The sequence below is a fragment of the Rattus norvegicus genome, chromosome 7, assembly GCF_021556685.1.
Source record: "Rattus norvegicus strain SHRSP/BbbUtx chromosome 7, alternate assembly SHRSP_T2T, whole genome shotgun sequence".
In the NCBI taxonomy this organism is placed as follows: Eukaryota; Metazoa; Chordata; class Mammalia; order Rodentia; family Muridae; genus Rattus; species Rattus norvegicus.
In genome coordinates, this window is record NC_141540.1 from 115,980,470 (window position 1) to 116,002,271 (window position 21,802).

General features: G+C 55.6%; 1 protein-coding gene across 9 annotated transcripts in view; it reads left to right on the forward strand.

Moving 5' to 3' along the window:
* The first annotated feature begins 1,761 nt into the window (after positions 1–1,761).
* The window catches only part of Adgrb1 (adhesion G protein-coupled receptor B1), a 71,977-nt gene continuing 51,936 nt past the window's right edge, over positions 1,762–21,802 (forward strand). For all 9 annotated transcript variants that reach the window (NM_001170597.3, XM_087558072.1, XM_087558074.1 and 6 more), the window contains 2 exon segments: positions 1,762–2,222; positions 14,363–15,361. In NM_001170597.3, the coding sequence (NP_001164068.2) occupies positions 14,590–15,361 (772 nt within the window). In that variant the 5' untranslated portion in view covers positions 1,762–2,222; positions 14,363–14,589.

The following is a 21,802-nucleotide window of genomic DNA, read 5'->3' on the forward strand; positions in this document are numbered from 1 at the left end:
AATACCTTGGGAAGAAGGGCATTTCTCAGGAAGCCTAGATGAATTCGATACTGATGAATAGGATAGGCTGGGAAGGACCTTGCTGGATTTAATGTGGTCCTGCTCTCAGTCCCTCAGGACATCCTGCAAATTGAGGCCTTGCTGGAGTAACTGGTATGCAGAATAACATGTTCAGTACCTGGGTGCCTAATTGACTTGAGGTGCTCCCCGACACACACACACACACACACACACACACACACACACACACACACAGTTAGTTGCAGGAAGAGTGTTGACTGTGACGTTGATGGAAGGCACCAATCAGATGCTTTGGCTGGGGTTACAGGACAGCAGTGTGGGTCCTGACACCGGGCAGAAAGAGTGTTGACAGTGAGTGTGAGTTTGCATTGTCGTTGACAAATGTCCCTGAGGACAAATGCAAACATCTGGATCAGATGTGTTCTTGGGTAGCAGTGGTACCAGTGATCTGCCCAAGTGTGCAAAGTAGTGGACCCTGTACAAAAGGTCTTGAATTCAGGGCGGATCACAAGTTGTGGAACAGGAGGGCAAGGGGTTTGATGCAGAAGCATCCTGGTGGAGAAGGACACATGGCAGCTTTCCTGAGACCAGGGTTCCAGGACTTTTTGTCAGTCTAGACCCTGGAGTGTTGAAACTTTTGACATTGGAACATGGCATCATGGCCTACAAATGTGTTGGGTCACATTCATTGCTATCCTGGGATGTATGGATCCGGTGCACTGCTGGGTGCACATGCCCCATAGAGAGGGACCCCTTTGGGCCCCTAACAGAGGAGGCACAAGGGATCTTATGATGGGAGACAAGCAACTGAGTAGGCCTCCCTCCACCCCTGGGTGGAAACTGGCATGGAGGGACACTTTCAAACCCACCTCCTTTTGACTCTGTCCCTGGCGGGCTCCCCTCCTCTCAGCATCACAGGACAAGAGGTCCTCCCCTAGGTTAGTCTAGACGGGTCAGACCCAACTGAAGCCGTTCAGTGCCCCACCCCTGGAAGGGCCCCAGTCCCTGCCTCTGACTCCATCTCTACCCATCACTCATCCAACCCACCCACCCACTCATCCACCTATGCATGCATCATCCTTCTTCTGCATGGCCCACCCCACAGTACCACCCACCAAATCCACTTTTTCCCAGTCCTGCTCACCCTCACCCGCCTCCGCAATTCCACCACCGACCCTGACCCTGACGGCTATCTGTCCATACATCTACCTTCCCAACAGCCTCTACCTACATTCACCTGCCTCCTCCACCCACACACCTACAGGTCTGTGCACAGCCCTTAACTCCTCTTCTCCATCCATTTGTTTGTTGGTCCACCACTTGTCACCCAGATGCAGCCACTCTCCTGCTCCTGGAGGAGAGCACAGTCCCAACTCTTGGCTTTCCTGCTGCGTGGGGCAGGAGTCGGCTGTCTTAGGTGCGCGCGCCTGAGCGTCGCACCCCTTCTCCGTGATCCCGCTCCCCTCCCCCCCAGCCCGCCCCCCGCTCGCGCTCCCCCTCTAATGTGTGATCTGGAAGCTCTATAAAGCCTGATGTAATCCGTAATGCAGTCTCTGGCTCCCGATTCGGGATCCAGTTTCAGAGACCGAGAGATTGGGGAGCGCCGGCAGCCGGGCGGGGGAGCAGCTTGCCTCTCTCCTCCTCCTTCTCCGCGTCCTCGGCCTCCTCCTCCTTCTGCCCGCGCCGCCCCGCCCCCGGCTCCGCTCCGCTCCCCCCCCCCCTCAGGAAGGGAAAAAAGGCGAGAAGAGCCGGGCAGGCGAGAGGACCGGAGCGGCGGCGCGGCCGGAGAGGGAGCGGCGGGCGCAGGCGGTGGTGGCGGCGGCGGCGGCGGGCGCGGCGTTGGCGGCGGCCCCGGCAGAGCGAGCTGAGCGGGCGAGCCGGCGGCACAAGCGTCCGCGCCGCGTCCTGGCCCGACTCCGGGCCCGCGCGCCTAGCACAACCCGCAGCCAGGGCATCTGGACCCCTCTGGCGCCCGGGGGGCTCCGCCAGGCAGGGGGTGGGGAGGAGCCTGAGAGCGCCCGCGGGTGCGCTCTTGGGAACGTCTCGGCGGGGCCCAAAGAGAGTCGGGGGCGGCAGCGACAGTAGCCCCAGCTCGGATCGGGCGCGCGGCTCGGCGGCTGGCGACGCGGTGCGCTCCGGGGGCTTTGCAAGTCGCTGGATCAAGTCCTTGCTCGCCCGTGGGGCCTCTGCTGCTGGGGAAGGTAAGAGAGGCTCCGGAGGGGGTGGGGGCGCGGCGAAAGGGGGCGTCTCGCTCTGGGAGGGGGTCGGAGGAGGGGTGGCCTCCCGGACTTCCCAACTTCGCCGTTTGGGGCTTCGCAGCTCTCAGGATTAGGCTTGGAGCTCGGGAGTTTGAACAGCCGCACCCCCACCCCCAGCCCCATTCCCCCAGCCCCCTTCCTCTTCCACCGGAGGCAATGGAATCTGGCAGGTCCCTGCGCTCCCGCATTGGGCGGGCTGAGGAGGGGGCGCCCTGGACGTGGGAGAGGCTTCTTGGTGCTCCTCACCTCCCCCTCATCCTTACCAGGCAGAGCCGGGCCAACCTGGCAGGCTGAGCAGAAGGACCCTCTGCTCTATCACCCCCACAGACCCTGGGCGCGCTGGGGAAGGCGTTCCCGTGGTGCTCCGACACCACAGAGATGCTAGCAGGGGTCTGAGGGAGCCCCACCTGGCTCCCTATGCCGGCCCAAGGAGACTCGCAAGAGACAACCCAATGTGTCTCCCATTCCCTGATCTTACCCAGAGCCCGTTACATATATTATAGGGCCCCGCTGCATCTCACCCCCACCCCCAGCACAGAGCTGGAGGCGGGCAGAAAAGCCCCCAGACTTCCCGTCACAGCTCTCACCTACAGACCCGACAATGGCAGAGGAGACCCCCAGAGGCTTATCTCCAAATTCGGAAAAAGGGCTGTCCTCGCGCCCCCACCATCACAACTGACACGCGCATACGCCCTAGCTCGTTCCTTCCCGGTGTTCTTTTCTGTTCGGTTGGACAGGCGGCGCAGATAGGCTGCCCTGAACTTTAGGTCGGCCCGCTGCCCTCTCCGACCGAAGCAGCGGGGCTGGGCACCGAGCACTCCCGGTTACGTTTCTCCAGTGGGCAGAGGCCACCAGCCTCCGCCGCTGCGCTCTTTCGGAGCTGCGTGCTGCTGCCTCTAGGAATGAGCATGGCCCCCGCCCCCTCCTGAAATTCTGAGGGCTCCGGATCCGGCTGGGAGCCCTTTGCTCTGGTGCTCTGAGCAGCCTAAGCAGAACAGAAATTATCCCGGGCCCCAGGGAGGTGGGCGGCTGAATGGAGAATCGCAGCGAAGCTAGGTGGCTTGAGGGTTGGTCGGAGGCTGCGGCTCTGTGCTTGGGTCCCTACGCCTGGCCGCGGTGGCTCCTGCTTGGTCACTCCCAGGCAACACAGAGGGCTGCACCAGCCTGGCACCCTCTGTGGCCTGTTGGGCACCCTTACCCTTTCCACTTTTATTTTGGGCTTCCAAGTTTCTCGGAGCGCGCGGACTGGGCTAAGACTAGCCCAACCCTAATCCACTCCTCCTGCACCCCTTCCCTCCCTGAAGTCCCCATTACATTCCTCTCCCCTGGGTCTGGGGCGCAGATTCCTTAGCGGCAACTCGGAGGGAGTTGAAAGGCATGAAGGCGCGTGGGTGGGCACGGGGCGCGCACTCCCGCCCCAGAGGAGCCGCTCCGCATACGTGTTGGGGAGGGGGTTGGGAGGTCTGCGCGTCTGCACCCTGGGGGCCCAAGGAGACCCTCTATGTTCTGTAGCCATAAACACACGCCCCTCGTGGGAGCTACTGCAGGGACACAAAACAGCAGGCTGAGGCGTGGGGAGAGAGGCTGGGGTCCTTTTTCTTTATCTGAGAGGCAATATCCCGTATTTAGGATCGGAGAAAGCGAATTTAACATCTCCCAGAACCTTCAAGCCTTCCATTTCTCTGAGACCCTTGCAGCAGCCGCAGCAGCAAGGGAGGTCGAGGAGGTAGCTGCTCCTTTCTCAACCGCGGGTGGCCTCAAAACTCTGCTCTCGGACGCCGCCGGGGTGCCTTAGGGTCTAGTTTTGAGTACCCAAGCAAGGTCAAGCAAGCGAAGGAGGGGGTAGGGGCTCCTGGGCGCGTCCCCGCGCGCGCAGATTTTGGGCCTTGGAAGGGGGTGTGGGTTGCGCGCCGAGTCAGTCCGGAGAGCCTGCTTGCCGGCTCCCGGTCTCTAGAGGTGGACATGGCGCGAGTTCGGAGATCCCGGAGCGCCTAGCTCCCCGCACGGGGCCCTACGCCCTCCCTCTCCCCTTGATCTCAGCTGTTCGGCACTGCCTTCAGACTTGTTGCTTCTCAACCAGGGGACTGGAAACCGGCGGGGTAGCTCCTTAGCCCTTGAGGCCGTAGCAAAGCCCCAAGGCCAAGGGATGTGCCAGGGCCCGCGGACGCGCGATGCACTGGGAGCGCGACCAGGGAGTTTGCTGCTTCGGATCGGAGAGAAGGACGCTTGTCCCTGCCTCGATCCCGCGCGGGGGCGTAGAGGAGGCGATTTTGTCGCCTTCGGCTTCATACCGCACTCCTATGGACCTTGAGCCCTGGAGGGGCCGCCGCCAAGTTGCTGAGCCCTCCGAGACCCTTCCTTTGCTCATAGGCTCTTGGGCCTCAGTAGCTGAGACCGCGAAATGGGAATGCGCTTTAGGTTCTTGGAACGTTTGCAGCCCCGACCCCTCGCGCCCATCTGGAGATCCGACGTTCTGGGTCCGCAATGTGCTGGGTCTGCAGCGTCCAGGCCGGCTGGGTTCCGAGGCGGCTCTGCGCCTGCGGACACAACGGTTAGGCCAGGGAGCAGCGGGCCCCAGGCAGGGCCCGGCGAGCGGCAGGGGCCTGGGCAGCTTCCCATGGCACCCTGGTCTCCTGGCTGCCCGCCTGGCCCAGTTCTGCCTCCCGGAGCGGGTCTGGGGACGCGGAGTCAGTCCCCAGGGGATGCCGCGGGCTCCAGGCCCAAGCGACCGGCGCCGGGCTGCGGTGTTGGAGGGCGGGAGGGCCCCGGCGCGCTGCTGCGGACGACCAAGAGAGGGCGCCCGAGCTGCGCTGCGCCGCGCCGCGCCGTGCGGCGCCGGCCCTGCCCGCCCCTTCCGTCTCCTCTGCTGCGGACCCGCGCTCCAGGCCCCATCTTGGGCACCCCCTAGCCGCCCTCTCTTGTCCCTTGGCTCCTGCTGCCAGAGTCAGTGACGCATCCGGTGTCTCAGACTGAGCCTGCATCACCCTCTCCCAAACTCTCCTTGCCTAGGTGTGCAACGTACAAGCGTGACTGTGTGTTTGTGGGCACGTGTACATACGTGCCAATGGATGCACGTGCTTATGGAACAGTCTGCAGGCTCCAAGCACATGTGTGCATGCGTGCACCCTTCCACATGTATGCATGTACGACCAATGGATGGAAAAGACTCTAGCACCCTCCCCCTCCTAAGTAAGGGGAGGATTCTGTGAACCTGAAGGGTTCTACAACCTGAACGGTTCTGGAAACATGCCTGAAAGTTCACTCACATGGCCCTTGTGCTGCCTGGGGCGCAGCTGCACCACAACATAGACCTGTGAAATCCGGGTAAACACGGAGCTTTAAGGATCCTGTGCACAACCCACATACACACAAATGAAATTTTGCACAGCAAACACGGGGGGGCGTGCCCATTTTACAAATATGCTGAAAGTATAAGGTTAGGCAAAGCCTCCTCACCCCACAGACACCCCCCAAATACTTGGGTTAATGGGAATATATTAGGGTACAGGGGCCTGACAATCTCCCAGGGGCTGAGGTAGCCCAGTGGTGTAGCCAGGAGGACCAAGACTAAAGGGCCTCGAAGCAGGAGTAAGGCAGTAATAAGAACAGAAATGATTAAGATGGGGAAAGCTTTGCAAAGGCCCTGGGAGAACAAATGCAGGTGTCAGGACTAGTCAGAAACTGGACAGGGAGGTGAGGAGCAGACAGAACCCAGGAACCCTAAGGGCTCTGGCTTGTTCTCTGGAAGCTAGGAGTTATCCAGGACTAGTCACTTGGGCTGACAGACTTACCAAAGAGGTGGTAGATACCCCTTAGGGTAGTAGGCCTCAGGGATACCAATCAGGAGACAAAATGTATGCACTGTTGCATGGAGCTGCCATACCCCTGGCTTCGTGCCACAGAAGGTATAGGTAAATTTGTCACACAGGAAAGTACCCAGGATAATATGACCCAAGGTAGCCCATGTGCCATTGTGCAACAGACGTACAAACATCCCACAGAGAGACACACAAAGTGCTCACATACCCCTGCCCAAACCCTGTACCTACTGTGGGCTCATTGGGACTCATGTCAGTGTAAGCACACAGCAAATGGAACACATTTCACATGTATCCATGTGTGTCCACATGTGTACATGATGAGGTGTGGGAATGTGCTTCAGGGAATGTACTGGTAGTTGGGAAGGTCCATGTTACTTGCTCCAAGATTATGCAGTCTGAGGAAGAGCATGCCTCTGGCCTCCTGCACCCTCTGCCAGTCAGGCTATGGTGATTTCCACTCTACAGTCTATATTGCATACTCGCCCGCTGCACCCTTCCCTCCCTCCACACCAACATCAGCTGACATCATATTGGTCTCTGAGGTTCTTCTTGCTCCACCCATCAGTCCTACCATCTCATGCCCATGCACAAGTGCCCATCTTTGTCCATACCATCACCCCTCAATCTCCTCCTTCAGAACTGTTCAAGGCCCCCAACTTGTCTACCACCTATCTTCCCACTCCCAGGAGGTCTATGGTCAAGAGTGCTGTGCTCCCACCCCCACACCTTCCCCACCCCCATCCTTGCTACTGTAGGGCCTGTAACTGCTGTCTCTTCCTTGAAGCCGTCTTCTGCCTGGGCTCTTTGTATGGACCCTGCTTCTCAGAATCCACCTGGCAGAGTTAGCATGTCACTTGTCCCTGGAAGGACCAGTGGCTTCAGAAGATCAGCAGCTGAAGGCTGTTCTTCAAAAAAGTGACTGCCTATGCATTAGTGTGTGTGGTGTGTGTGTGTGTGTGTGTGTGTGTGTGTGTGTGTGCAGGTAGGGTATGACTAACACACTTCTGAGTGTGAGGGTGCACCTACAATATATGTGAGGGTGTATGAATGTGTATTTGTGTAGACAGTGTGTGCCAGCTCCCTGAGTTACAAGGGTGTGCGAGTGTTGTATGTGCAGTGTACAGTGTGGTACCATGAGTGTGCGGTATGGTAGGCACACAGCATTGTATGTAAGTCCAAATGTGCAAACATGGTATGCTGAATGGTACATGAGAGACTGACCACTGGGCAGGGGCCAGGAACACAGGTGTGCACAAGCCTGTGGCATGCCGGGCAAGGTTGTGTACTCTGGGGTCCAGTGTGTTACGGTCACAGGGTGATGCTGCCAGAGCCATCAGCATGCTAGCCTGGGCTGCACGGGGGTTGAGTCTCAGACTGGGCATCAGGAGCATGTGGGAGACAGACAGGACACAGGCTCAGAGCACCATCTCCCCAGCAGTGAAGCCATATTCGTTTTCACTCAGATTTTGAAACTCCTAATGAGTTCCCGGAACCCGTGCACCACGCCTAGTGGAAGCACTCCTACTTTGGGCACTCCGTATGCTGGCTCTCTAGCAATCTCCCTTTGACCAACCCCCCATCCACCTGCCATGGCAGAACAGTCGCTGTCTAGAGTCACACTGCCAACAAGTACGCCTAGGTTTCCGTTCAGTGACTTCCGGTCTACTACGGATTCAGGGGCATGAAAAAAAAAAAGTCTGAGCATAGATGGCAGAGGTTAGGCCTGGATCTTTGTGCCCTTCCCTCAGTCTCCCCACATCTGAGCTTGTCAAGGTCAGCTGCAAGAGTCTGGGCTGCCCTCACCTGGCCTGGGGAATTCCAAGGCCATACCTTAGGGTGTTTCTTCTATCTTTCTGTCACTCCACATGTCCTTCAATTCAACGTCCCAACCGAAAGTCAGCTCCGCAAAAGTGGTCAGCACAGGCATACACATCCTAGCCCCTCAGTGCTTAACTGCCCACATGCAGAACATGCCCTGCCTTCCTCAGCCCTGACCTCCCAAGCAAGATGCTCCTAGTTGCCCTTGGTAGCGGCTGGGGTGGGGCCTGCTCTCCAGACCGTAGCCTCCCGTTACATCCCCATCTGAACACCGGCTTAAGGTGAGTCCTGTTGTAGCTGGAGAGGAGTGGCCACTTAAGAGACTTGCCAGAGGCCTTGGCTCAGGAACATCCTTCCCCCTTTTCCTCTACCTGGCTCTACCAGGAGGATCCCTGCTTGTCCACCATAGCCTCAGACCTGCCCTGGGTTTCTTAGGCCTGAGCATCAGGAAAGAGGCACAGGCCTTTAGTGCCAGGTGGGTTGGGTGATGGCTACTACACAGGAAGGAGAGCAATAACGCAGGGGTCAAGGGGCAAGGGGCAGTGGGGTAGAATAATAAGGATAACAGTCTTTTTCTTCTCAAAGGACCTGGAGCTAATGCTTGACTTCCCTGTGGTAGAGGCTTCTGTTGTGCTGCCCTCTCTGGGTGGTCTAAGCCAAGGCAGATTGTGCAGTGGTCTAGAGAAGAGCTGGACACAGGCAGAGCACCCCTAGATACTGCCAGAGTAGCCCCATGTTCTATCTGACTGTTCCTCCCGGCAGTTTAGCATAGTTTCCAGCCCCATCCCCTGAGTGGCTCCTACTTCTATCTCAGGGTCTTCTGTCCCATGTATCTTGTGGGACTGAGGCAAGGACCACCCCACCTCTCTGCGATGGGTGGAGCTTCAAGGGGCCTTGCTTGCACCAGGCTGCACCAGTCAGCCTGAGGCCATGGCTGGGGAACGAGCCATGCGTGTTTTTGTACCTCCTGGAAGGCCTTTCACAGATTCTTGGCTCCCTTTGGACCCTGTGTCCTGAGGGCTTCACACAGGTTGCCTTGAGCCTACATCAGAGGCTCTACTAGGGCCCCATAGGCAGGTGGTGGGGCCACCTCTGCAACTGGTGACTGAGACTTGGGAGGCCCATTGGAGCGGGGGTAGAGAAAGCATTGTGAGCAAGAAGGACACCCCCGGCCCTCCCCCGTCTCCTGGGCAGTTCTCAGTGCCCAGGGCGCCTGCCCCTCCCCCATTGCAGCCTCATCTAGTACACAGGCGGGCACTGTTTGGATGCAGCAGGATTACAGAGTGGCTTTTGTGGCTGGTGTCTAGGATGCCATTGGCAGCCTGGGGCAGGGAGGGAACACCAGGCCCGGGCCCCTGTTTGATCTGTTGATATGGGCTAGCGCAGGGCGTTGAGAAGAGATGGACACACTGAGGCTAGAGAAGGATGTCTGACAGCATCCTATCCATACCCCTCGAACATGATGCGGAGACCAAGTTACTGGGCCTGATTGCTCTGTGTGTGTGTGTGTGTGTGTGTGTGTGTGTGTGTGTGTGTGTGTGTTGTTGTTGTTGTTGTTGTTGTTGTTGTTGTTGTTGTTGCTTGCTTGCTTGCTCTGGACTGGTTGCTTCCTAGGCTGGGGTGGATCAAGGTGGGAATCTGCTCTTTGGATATAGAGTGCCACGCCTCACCCCCAAAGACTTGAATCTAGGGTTATAAGGTGCTATGCTTATTTTTGCCTGCAGGTGGCGCTCAGGGAGCCAAGTCACTACTTCCCCTTTCTCCTTTCCTGATTCCTGCTGTTCACTCCACCTGCTGGGGCATCTATGAATTCTATTAGTAGGACTTCCCCATTGACACCTTACTACCACCTCCTACTCTCTGAGGCTCCTCTGGGGACTGTAGAAGATGTCTTGTCCTGTAGCCAGCCTTCTCTACAGAGCAGTGATGGCTAGACAGAAGGGAGAGCTTCCTGGAAGTAGAACAATTGGCCCTTGAGAAAAGTTGGGAGAAAGAGGGGCCTGTGGAAGATCTGGTACAAATTGAACACTTCTTTTCTGGGAACCAGAGTGAGTAGAAGGCATATATACTGGCCAGTATTACTCAGACCTGGAGATAGGTAATCTTTACCAGCTATGTGACCTTTGGTTTGGGAGGACAAGGTAGTCTCTCCTTTTCCCAGAGAGTCAGTGCTAGCCTTCTATTAAGTCAGGAACATGTAGCCTGAGGATCCCTCAACAATTGGGATAGGAGACACAAACCATATCTAGCCTGTCTTAAAGCTTATAGGCTCTAAAATTATGTGGGGTACCCATGACAGGCCAGGGTACAGCTCCTTTCAGGGTTCCTGATGAATGCTGGGAATATCTCTGGATAATGAGGCTGTTGAGCTCCGGCAAGGACCACCATGCATTCACCAGGGAAGTAAGCATGGCCTTAAGAGGTGTGGAACTTAGGGAGCCTGGTGCAGCCCTGGGGAACCCAGGCACTCTCTCAAGGAGCAGCCTATGTACTAGCTGTGGCAGAGGAAAGTGACACAGGCTACATAGGGCAGAGGAGGATCTGTGTGCATGCTAGGTGGCTAGAGGCCCTCTTCCTGTAGGACTCAGCTGTCCTTTTAGCCTAGCTCCTGGTCACCAAGGTTTTCTGAAACTTGCTGCCCAGGTGAATCCAACGTTCCTGACTGACTCAGCTCCCTCTGGATAGCCCAGTGGGTGTACTTCTGAGTCTGGGTTCCCCAGCACACTGTATAACACACGCCTTGCTCATGCTTATATACATGCATACATGCATATAAACAGGTCTTGCACAGATACATGTAAATGCAGTCACACAAAGGACACACACAACTGCTCCACTTCCCCATTTCAGTGAGGGCCACCAGCTGCCCTCACTTCCCCATTCCTCAGATGTCATCCATTGCCTGTGACCCTCTGTCCCTACTGAGAAAGCCCCCAGCCCCGCCACCACCGTCAACACTGTGTCCCCTGAAACCACGGAAGATTCTAGTGAAGATCAGACGAGGCCTGAACTAAAACTTACTCTCAGAACCCCATTTGGGCTCTGCTCTCGAAGATGCCAGCCTTGGGTTGACAGCCTTAGGTTAACAGCCTTAGGTTGAGCTTGGCCTCGCCTCTGCTAACAGGGAGCCAATCTCTGTTGAGTACCATGCAGAGTTCTCTACTAGAGTACTTGCTTTGGCTGAGAGGGATCAGAGAGGACTTGTGGGAGGAGCCAGGCAGATGTAGAGGCCTTTGCTGAAGGATCACTGGGGAAAGGACAGACTGGCGTGTAGGCAGGGTCCCAGTGTGCTGACATGCAGACTTCTTCCTATACCTACCTAGCAACAGAGCACAGGCAGGCCCTGCTATGGCTCTCTCTTGTGTTGGCTGTGATGCCCTTGGGCCAGCTGTGACCTTTCTAAGGCTGAGAGTGAAGCCGGCTCTGGTCTGAGATGCTCTGGAGCAACACTGCTCAACCTGTGGGTGGTGACCCCTTTGAGAGTTGCATATCAGATATCCTGCACATCAGATATTTACACTACAATCCAAACGGTAGCAAAATTATGAAGTCAAAATGAAGTCATTTTATGGCTAGGGGTCACCACAACCTGAGGAACTGTACTAAAGGGTTGCAGCATTGGGAAGGTTGAAAACCACTGCTTCAGAAGATGCCTCTGGAAGAGGCAGGAGCCTCAGCACCTCCCTTCCTTGGTGGCCCCTTCCCCACCTACAGGAGTTTGAGGACTCGGTAGGTGGGGTTTGTTGAAGGCTTTGGAGTTGTCCAAGGGAAAGGGTACCTGAGAGGTCATTGCTCTCACCTGCGCCCTTTTCCACCTCTCTCACTGTGACTTCCTACATCCTTAATAACCAGTCTAGAAACGTTCCCCTACCATAACTATCTTTGGCTCTAGGCCCTGCTTTCTGCCTCCTCTGTACCCTCTTTTGGTCCTCAGCCTGCAAGTGAGCCCTTGGATGTCTGGTGGCTCATTTAAGGGACAGCTCTGTGGCTGCACTGCCACCGGCCTCCATGGCCACCTTCTGTCCCTGGAACAGACACTGGGAACCTATGTCCTTGGCCAGTACTCAAGGAGTAGTTGGCCATCTTACAGGAGTTGACCAATGACAAGGATCTGGCCAGCAGGAACACTGGAAGGGCCCATGCTCAGCTAGCGTCCTTGGGGTCCTGGGATGGTGGCGAGTAAGGGGAAGGCAAGGACCCTCTGTGGAGCTTATTGGCTGTCTGTGAAGTGGATCCCTTAGGCTCTCTGCTGAGCAACAGAATGTTGGCCCAGAGCAATATGTACCATGCACTGTCCTTTCAGAAACTCAGAGGAGCTGGCCTGAGTTTCTCACCCAGCTGACCCTTGGAGGCCAGTGTCCCTGGACTCTGTGGACACCACTGATACCCTCACCCTGCCTGGGTAGGTTAGGAGCTCAGAATATACTCCAGGCCACGCCCATTTTCCAAATGGGAGGGTGGTGATTGTATCTGACTTCAGATCTGAAAGTGGGGGCTCCAGAGCCAATGCCCTCCTGTAAGGAGAGAGCCCAGGAACCAGTGGTCCTTTCAAGCTCTGTAGGCCCCTTGGTAAAAAGGCAGTGGATTTAGAGATCATCACAGCCATCACAAGATGGCCTGGGCTTTCTGAGTACCATGAGGGAGGCAGAGTGAGGTTGGCTGGCTGGGGTGGAATTGTGAGTGCACGGGCAGTTGTACCAGGCTTGGCTAAATGTTTCCTGCAGACCTTACCAATATTACCATGGGCCTGTCGCTGACTTCTGCTTTTCCTAGTGGGAGTATACACCCCTGGGGGGGCTCTGCTGAGGGACTTGTGTCAGGAACATCAACAGAGTGGAGGGCAGACTGGGGCTCAGGCCATGGCTTTTCTGGTTCCATAATGGGGAGGGTCCTCAGGGAGGGTCTGTGGGGGTTGCATCAAAGGTCACCCCTAAACCCCTAAAGGTGTTTACCTCAGAGCTGGCAGAAATAGATAGAAGACATGGAGAGGGTTTCCCCGGTGCATGAGGTTGCCATGGTTGTAAGTTAGCAATACAGGGTTGGATTTTTTTAAAGACCACGATGGGGCTGGAGTGTGTGTATGTATGCTTTGACCCTCCTTCAGAGGGTTAGTTGGGATCCTGCCCACTCTATAGAGGCACAAACCGAGGCTCTGTGAGGACTGTCCAGCTTCAAGCCTCCTTGGCTTCCATCACCTCAGAAACCTCCATCCAGGTTGGGGCTGAGCCTGGAGGCTGCTGCCTGCTCAGGAGGCTGTCCAGGAAGGACGCCAGGATGGAATGCTGAGCTGTACTGATCTTGAATTGCTGGTCGGTTGGGCCCAGGCTGCAGACACAGAGAGTCCCTGGGGTTGGGCAGGTTGCTACATACACAGTCAGCCTCGCCAACGATCTGCACCCAGAGGCTGAGAGGGCAAGGAAGGAGGAGCCTGGCAATGACCTCCCTTCTTTCCCTATTGGTTCACCTGTGGAGGGACAGTGAGGAAACTGATGTCTCTAACACGCCATGTCTGGGCTGGGTGGCATGCTTCATGCTGAGCCCAGACTAACTCTCAAGTTTGTACCCTGAGGGGTGCATGAGGAGCCACCTGGTGGCGACAGTCCTGCGGATGGAAGGTCTTGCTAATGGTCAGTCCAGGATTTGGGTTGTGCTTTCTTACCCACTTCCTATGACCTTGAGGAAGCCACATATCCTCTGTGCCTCAGCTTCCTCAACATGAACCGTGGGGTAACTGTGTAGCCACACAGAGCTAGAGGTAAGGTGAGGGCACAAGAGGCAGGTAGGAGAATGAGGAAGGGAGTCTCCAGCCGTAGTGCTTGGGGCAGGGACTGCCTTGGATGGGAAACAGGTAGCGAGTGCTGTCATAGCAACACCATGTCTGAAGCCCTTCCCCTCCAGGGCTGCATCCTACCTCCTTTGATGGCAGTTAGTACCCGGTCCAGGTTTATGGAAAGGTATTCGGTCTGTTGGGAGCCCTGGGAATGCCACAGTGACTTCTCTCCTCTTCTACCTGCTTCTGTCCCTGTATTATTGACAGATTTTCAGGAACGAGAAAGGCCACTGAGCTGGAAGTGAAGGTCAAGAGAGCGTCTGAGGGAGTCAGGCTCTGACTCCTGAGGGCCCAGAGGGTGTGAGCAGATCCAGGCAGGGCCCATGGCTAACCAGGCAGGCTACAGAGGGTCTGAAACAGCCAGACTCCTACATCTAGAGGCCCAGAGAGTGCAAGAAGATTCAGGGCCCATGATCAACCAGGCATGGTGATAAAGGCCTGGGGAGCATAGTTTGTCCTCCTTACTCAGGAAAGGAGAGGAGGAGGTCCCCTGGGTTGGGTCACTGGTGGAGACAGAGGAGTAAGTAGACATAACAAGTGTCATACTGCTATGCCTCACTAGACCTACTAAGTTTCTGCCTCTTTAAGCTCTGAGACCATGATTTTTCTTTCAGCTACCATTGGAAGCCACAGGCAAGCACCAGGAACCTGGACTTTAGGAGTCATTGCTGGTCTCACTGTCTCCTGAAACCCTGCCCTGTCCCCACCTTGCCTTCACCCAGCCCCTGCCTCTGGCTCACTGCCCTGGACGGCCCTGCCTGCTGCCGGACCCTGGCATGTCAAGGCCTGGCCTGCACTTGCCTGCCCAGCCCGCGGAACCCCAGCGGCCCCGCGAGCTAGGATGAGGGGCCAGGCTGCTGCCCCGGGCCCCATCTGGATCCTTGCTCCACTCCTGCTGTTACTATTGCTACTGGGGCGCTGGGCACGTGCTGCCTCTGGGGCAGACATAGGGCCTGGGACAGAGCAGTGCACCACATTGGTGCAGGGCAAGTTCTTCGGATACTTCTCCGCGGCTGCTGTGTTTCCAGCCAACGCCTCACGCTGCTCTTGGACTCTTCGCAACCCGGACCCTCGTCGTTACACGCTCTACATGAAGGTGGCCAAGGCACCTGCACCCTGCAGCGGCCCTGGCCGAGTTCGCACCTACCAGTTCGACTCTTTCTTGGAATCCACGCGCACCTACCTGGGTGTGGAGAGCTTTGACGAAGTTCTGCGGCTCTGCGATCCCTCTGCACCCCTAGCCTTCCTGCAGGCCAGCAAACAGTTCCTACAGATGCAGCGCCAACAGCCACCCCAAGATGGTGACCTTGGTCCCCAGGGCTCTGGTGACGACTTCTCTGTGGAGTACCTGGTGGTGGGCAATCGCAACCCCAGCCACGCTGCCTGTCAGATGCTGTGCCGTTGGCTGGATGCCTGTCTAGCTGGCAGCCGCAGCTCACACCCCTGTGGCATCATGCAGACTCCCTGTGCCTGCCTGGGTGGAGAAGCTGGAGACACTGCTTCCAGCCCCTTGGTCCCCCGTGGGGACGTCTGCTTGAGAGACGGCGTAGCTGGTGGCCCTGAGAACTGCCTCACCAGCCTGACCCAGGACCGAGGTGGGCACGGCTCAGCAGGTGAGTGGCATCCTGAGAACCTTGTACAGTTCAAGGGCAGATGAACTGAGACCATGCGGGTGGGTGCAGTCCCCAAGGCTGGGGTCTGTCCAGCATCACTCTCTGGGTTGAGAGACCACAAGTAGAATTCAAATCGCCAATGGCTCTACATTCCCAGGATAAAAAGCCTAGTCTGCATAGGGTGTGGCCTGTGAGTAAACAAAGGAAGGCCAGTTTCCTCAAACCACTTCCTCAGTTTAAATCTTCCACAGTGGGAGGACACTTATCTACAACAATGACATTTTCGAGCATCCCTAGGCTACAGTACCTGGTGTCTAGGGACAAAAGTGGATGTCAGTAATGCCCCAGGGTGGTGCATGGGAGCGCACAGAGACAGAGTATTCCTAGGGCTGTTGCAAGGAAGTGAGGTTTTAGGGCTCAGTGTAGCATGTCTAAAGCAGCTGCCACTGAGGTGTGGTAGTGAGAGCAGGAATAAAATGCCGTCCTTGTCCAGTGGCCACAGGAAGAAGACACGTCACCCGACAGCATGTAGCCATCACAGGCAGAACCAGGGGTTCAAGGACACCCAAAAGCCCAGTGTTGAGGAAGCCATTGTCTTTACTCAAGGCTAGAGGTCTCGTGGGTAGTGGCCTCAGGATGGCAGGGTCCAGGTGGGGTTGATGGCTGGTCATGGAGCTATCAATGTATCTTTATAAGTGTCCTGTCTGTGACAGGAGGTAGGCCCTGCCTGCTGTGACCTAGAGATAGGGGTATCGAAGATTTGAGCTGGAGACATGAGCTGAGTCAACATCAAGGAGACATTGGGGTACAAAAAGACAAAGTCTGTTCCCTGCCTGGTGTGTAGGGCCAAGGCGAGGCCTGGCTAAGGACCTGATGCCAGGAGGGTTGCAGTGGGATGCTGAATCCCTTGGGGTATCCAGCAGCCTTAGCGTTTCAGAGACCACGAGGTCATACTGGCTGCAAAGGAATTGTCCAACCCCAAGCACATTTCTGGTCAAGATCCTGAGACAGGCAGGTCTGGATCTCTGTGAGGCCGAGGACGGGCTGACCTCTCCAGGGTCCTCAGAGGAAATTCTGAACACGCCACTATAATGGGAAGAAGGGTAGAGGACCAGCCTTCCTGCTGGCAGGCTGAAGGTCATTGTGACCTTGACAAAGGCAGGTTTCATTGTGTGACAGGAATGGGAGTGGACCCAAGGGGAACCCTGGAGGAATAGCATGTTGACTCCCTAGAAGACTAGAGAGTTGGGGTGGGAAGATGCAGGAGGACAGGTCCAGTTTTCACAGTAGATCTGGCCATGTGTTGTACTCTACTACTCCCCTTCATTTAACTGCTGTGAGCCTTGGTTCCTACATCTGCAAAATGCTTCTCAGGGTTGCACCATCACCTTGATTTTATTTGTTTCTGGCTGGGGCCACAGTCATACCCCCGGGCAGGAGCCTGTCCTCAGTGGCATATTGGGGCAGCTACTGTGCCAGGGAGCTGCTGAATGTTGCTCCAAACCCCTTGGCTCAGCTGGCAGCAGCCAAGGCCTCCAGGGCTGGCATGATAGATGCTGGGGGCACCAAATGCAGGTGCTTGTGTGCTATGGGACCAGAGGCAGTGTGTAGCTGCATTTATTTCCCAAGGAATGAGTGTGTGAGCACCTTGCTGCAGGAACTGTGAAGTGGCCAGGTTTCTCTGTGGAGTGTTTACATGACCTTGAGGACAGAAGGACTTTGGGAGGGCTCAGTGCAGAGGGCTCCTCACTGGAGCCAGGATGGCGAGGTGGCTGATGTTGACCTAGTCGTTTGCAATGGGAAGGAGGAGGAGGAAGGAGGAGGAGGCGAGCTTTTGGTGCAACTGATGGACTGTGGATGAAAGGGTGTGGGTGTGGAGGCAGGAAGAGCAAGCCTGGCCCCCAGCATCCCGTCAGGAATGAGGACATCCATGTGGGACAGAGGAAGCAGGACTGCAGATGCAGCCTAAGGACAATTCTGAGGTCAGAGTAGAAGCTGAGGCTGTGAGACGTGTGTAACACAGGACATAGGGTGTGTGAGCACAGCTCTGGTCCCTGGTGAATGAGCATTGGCCTTGGAACCCCACTTTGGAGTCTTGAGCCTGACCCTAGCTCCCCTGTGTTTCTAGGCCAGCCTCTCAGTCCTCATCCCTGGGGGCCTGAGAATGCCTTCTTCTGTCTTTGATAAGAATGGGGTGCAGCAGCCAATGGTGAAGAATTAGTGTTCTTGTTTATTGCTATGCCAACTCTTGGGGCTTAGGAGCAGACAAAGGCAAGGGTGTGTGCAGATTGAGCTTGGCCAGTCTGAGGATCCAGTGAGTATATAAGTTCTGACAGTGCTGGCTAGTGGTACTCAGAGGCAAGTGGGAGGTGTGTATACATGAATGTACATGCATGAATTATACATGTGTGTATGGTATGGTGCACTGTGTACACACATGTACACTTATGCATATGTGTGTGGTGACTGCACCCATATTTGTATATGTATGTAAAGTGTATTTTGCACATATGTGTTCATGCGGTCACATGTTCACATGTATGACACATGAAAACCCAGTGGGTATACTGATTTGATTATTGTGTTTGCAGGTTTTTTTACATATGTATGTACACCCTCATGTATGTATGTCAGCATTGTATGAGCCCACATATGTTCTTGTTTATTGCTAGGCAGACTCCTAGCAATGCTTAAAAAATTATACATGTACATGTGTGAACACATGGGTGCTCATGCAGTACATTGTGACTATATATGTATCTGTGGGTATATGTATATGTGCCTGGTATACATGTGCCATGCACTGAGCATATATGTTCATGTGTGCATGGTGAGTGTGTGCATGTGTATCTAGGGCGGGCTCTGACTGTTTGACTTGCTTGGCTGCTGGTCTATTGGAAGATAGTCTGGAGAATACAAAGGCTGGGCCCCAGCATGTGAGGCAGGGAGTGTGCTCTTATGAGTAGGATAGTCTGTGACCACTGAGCTCACATCAGGTGACTGCATCCTGCATTCAGACTATGCCACTTCCTGGCCATAGGAGGAGAAGGAGCCCAATAGTGACAGCAATGGCTGGTCACTGACTGTGACTTTGTTCAAGAAGTGTCCTATAGGTGAGTTTCCCCTTCACGTGACCATGAGTCAGACCTCAGCAGAGGCTGTCCCTGCCCTGCTCATACTTTTCACAGTTGCTCTGCCCTCCTGAGGACCTCTGTCTCAGGCCCTCCCTAGGCTCTTCCCTGCAGCCTTGTGTGCCCTATCCAGTGAAGCACTTCATTCCTTTCTGCTGTCCTTGACAGGTATCACTTTCAACCATGCCGTACGACTCCTCCAGTGGGCCTCTTACTCACTGCCTGTGTTAATTGTGAGCACCACAGACGCTGGGCACACATCCCACTCACTGATGCTTCCGTAGTGTGGAGGACTAGGCCCAAAGTAGGCACTCCCACATGCTCGTGAAATCAGGCCAGAGGTAGGTCAGGTCGCAGAGCCTGTAAGGGATGGACTAACAGCAGACTCCCAGGTGACATCATATGCACTGAGCTGTGCCTCGGTGGTGGCAGTGGCTAAGGACACAAGTTAGGCAACCCTATGCTGAGTCAGGATGTACAGCTGATGCCCTGCTCTTGCCTGCTGAGCTCTGCACCCAGGGCCTTTGCCCTCACCGTCTTCTGGGAACGGGCAAGCTTGGGCACCCATCCCCTCCTAGGTCAGGAGATGTATGACCGAGATGAAGAGTCAGCAGGCAGCCCACTGAGTGTGTGGCCCATTTTCAGCCCTGCCCCTCCCTGCTACGACCTGTCCAAATACCACAAGGCCATGCCACATGTTGGATTCCAGGCTCCGGCAACTATCCCTGCTGCCTAGTCTTTTAAGGCTGTCGGACCCTGGCACCAACCCTTCTCATGCACTGTTCCCAACTCCCTGTCTCCCTGTTTCCTCCTCCATCTCTCTCATGTCTCTGCCGCTGTTGAGATGGATCATTTTTCTCAAGGGTTGCTTTAAAAATTCATGTTTTAATTAAAGAATATTATTGCAGAAATGACGTGTAAGATAATGAAAAAGCAGGATTCTGGGGGGTGGGGCCTGTGAGTCTCCGTGAGTCTGTGAGTGTGTCATCGTATGTCCCTGTGAATGTGGCCCATGAGCCCTTGCATATCTCGGAGTTTGTCCCTGTGAGTGTGTCCTGTGAGCTTGTCCCTTTGTGTTTTCATGGGTCCTTGTGAGTATGTCTCTATGCTCCCCCCATTTGTTCCCGTGACTGTCCCTGTGTTTCCCTGTGAGTATCCTTGCAGGTATGTTCTTTTGAGTGTATCCCTGTGAGTGTTGCTGTGAGTGTGCACTCCAGAATACATGCCCATCCTGGTGTATATGCATTGTTCAATGTGTCTGTGTGCACATGACTGAGCTGGAAGGCAGGGTGCGTATACAAGCTACAGGCCTGGGGGCTCTGGAGTGCTCGAGGCGCTGATGGCTTCCTAAAGACTAGAGCAGATTCCCTCGCTGTGACTTCAGCCCTGGTCCTACTTGGCCAGGGATACCCCAATGTCTGTGCGTCTCAGTTCCTCAAGACACCCAGGAGGAGGTAAAGCAGTATGTAGAAGGGAGGCTGGGCCTAGAAAGAGCCTCTAGGTGTGGTTTGGACTGCAGTGGAACTTGTGGGGGTGATACAGGTACCGTGGTCCACTGTGAAGATTCTGTGGCCATCTTGGCTCTGTGTATGGGTGTGCATTTTAGAAAAATATCGAAACAGGCTCAAGTGCGCTTTACAGACAGCTCTCGTAGAAGGAAGGAACAGGACGGGGCCCTGTGGAAATGCTGGATTTGGTGGGCACCATCACCCACAGGGAAATTCCCGTGTGCCCTCCCTCTCACTGTGTCACCTGCTTCAGCTCTGTGCCAGAACTGTACCTGCTCGGCCAGGGGCAAGGAGTCCTTGTCACCTGAACTTGGGTCCCACGATGATGGGATGAGGGTCAGCAGTCTCTACCACCTACTCTGGTAACTGAGGACAGAGGCTATTTGTCTAAGGTTCCCAACCTTTAAATAGGACACCATCTCAGGACAAGGAACACCCAGCAGCAAGAATTTCCTACAGATGGTCCCTGCTTGCTCATCCAGTTCCTTGTTTCCCACCCCTGAGAATTGGGGTTGGGACAGTACTCGTTTGTAGAGTTGCCTAAGGCCTAAAGGAGGCTGTGTGGCTATGGGGGATCAGGGAGACCAGGGCTGCACAGTCAACAGTAGACTTGGCCTCTCACTCTACCCTGGGATCTGAGTGCTGTTCCTTGCCAACCCCGACAGTTGCTGGCAGCTTGCAGCTGGCTGAATCAGGATCTGCCCAGTGAAGGGCTGTGTGGACAGGTTTCTCTCAGCCCCTGCTTTTACCCTTAGTTTCTCCCTTGTTCCTGGTCCAGGCGCTCCAGACTCAGCTGTTAGTACCGGTGTCTAAGTACTTCGTAACAGTCCTGCTCCAGCTGGGTCCTTGTGGGGGTGACCAGGGGTCTTGCTAGCCCTCTGGGCCCGGACTGTCCCTGGATCTGCCATGCAAGAAAGATCTGCTGTCCAACCTGCTGGAGTAGGGATCCCTCTGCTGGAAGAAGTTGGAAGTGCATGGTGCCCCTCCTCCAAAGGGGATCCCAGGAACTGAGGAGAGACTGGCTGGGGGAAGGGGATCTCCTTTCTTTCCCCGTTTCAGCCCACTTGGGGTGCAGGGTCAGGAGATCCCACCACCCTCACCCCAGGGCATTAGGGTAGGAAGGGTACCGGAGCCTCGTCAGTACACACCCTCCCTCCTGGGTGGCCGGCCTGCCTGGCCGATAATTGGCTCTATTCATGCCTGTAATGAGATGGAAATGAGGCCGCCAGACAGAGGAAGCATTGAGCAAGGAAGAATGACAGCTTCTTTCCGGGCCTGGAGGGGCAGCCCACCCCTGAGCCCTGCCTGCTCCTTCACTGCCCCCTTGTGCCCACCCAGCCCTGACGCACCTCTGTGTCCCCCGGTGCCCTTCACTTTGGCCCCAGGGTTTCTCCCTTCATAACACTCCCTCTGGCATGGATGTTTTCAGTCTGGGCAAACATTTATCATGTCAGCTGTGTGTGAGGACACACATTAAAAATGAAAATGATAATAAAAACAGCAGTTACCATTTTCTGAACATTCATTAGTGGAGGGAGTGTGGCCAACGTTGGGGAATCAGTCTGTGGCTGAGGTCAGGGCCCAGTATGTGATGGAGGGACAGGGACCCTCTGCCTAGGATCTAAAGATCAGGGACAAGGGTACAGGGCCAGATATTGGTCTGTGACAAGGGTGAGGAATCAGAATATGTCTAAGATCAGAGCTTAGTGTATAACCACGACCAGGACTCAGTGTATGAACAGGGTTAGGAAGCAGTGCATGGCCTGGATCCGGGTTCTGTGTGACCAGAGTCAAGGCTGGGC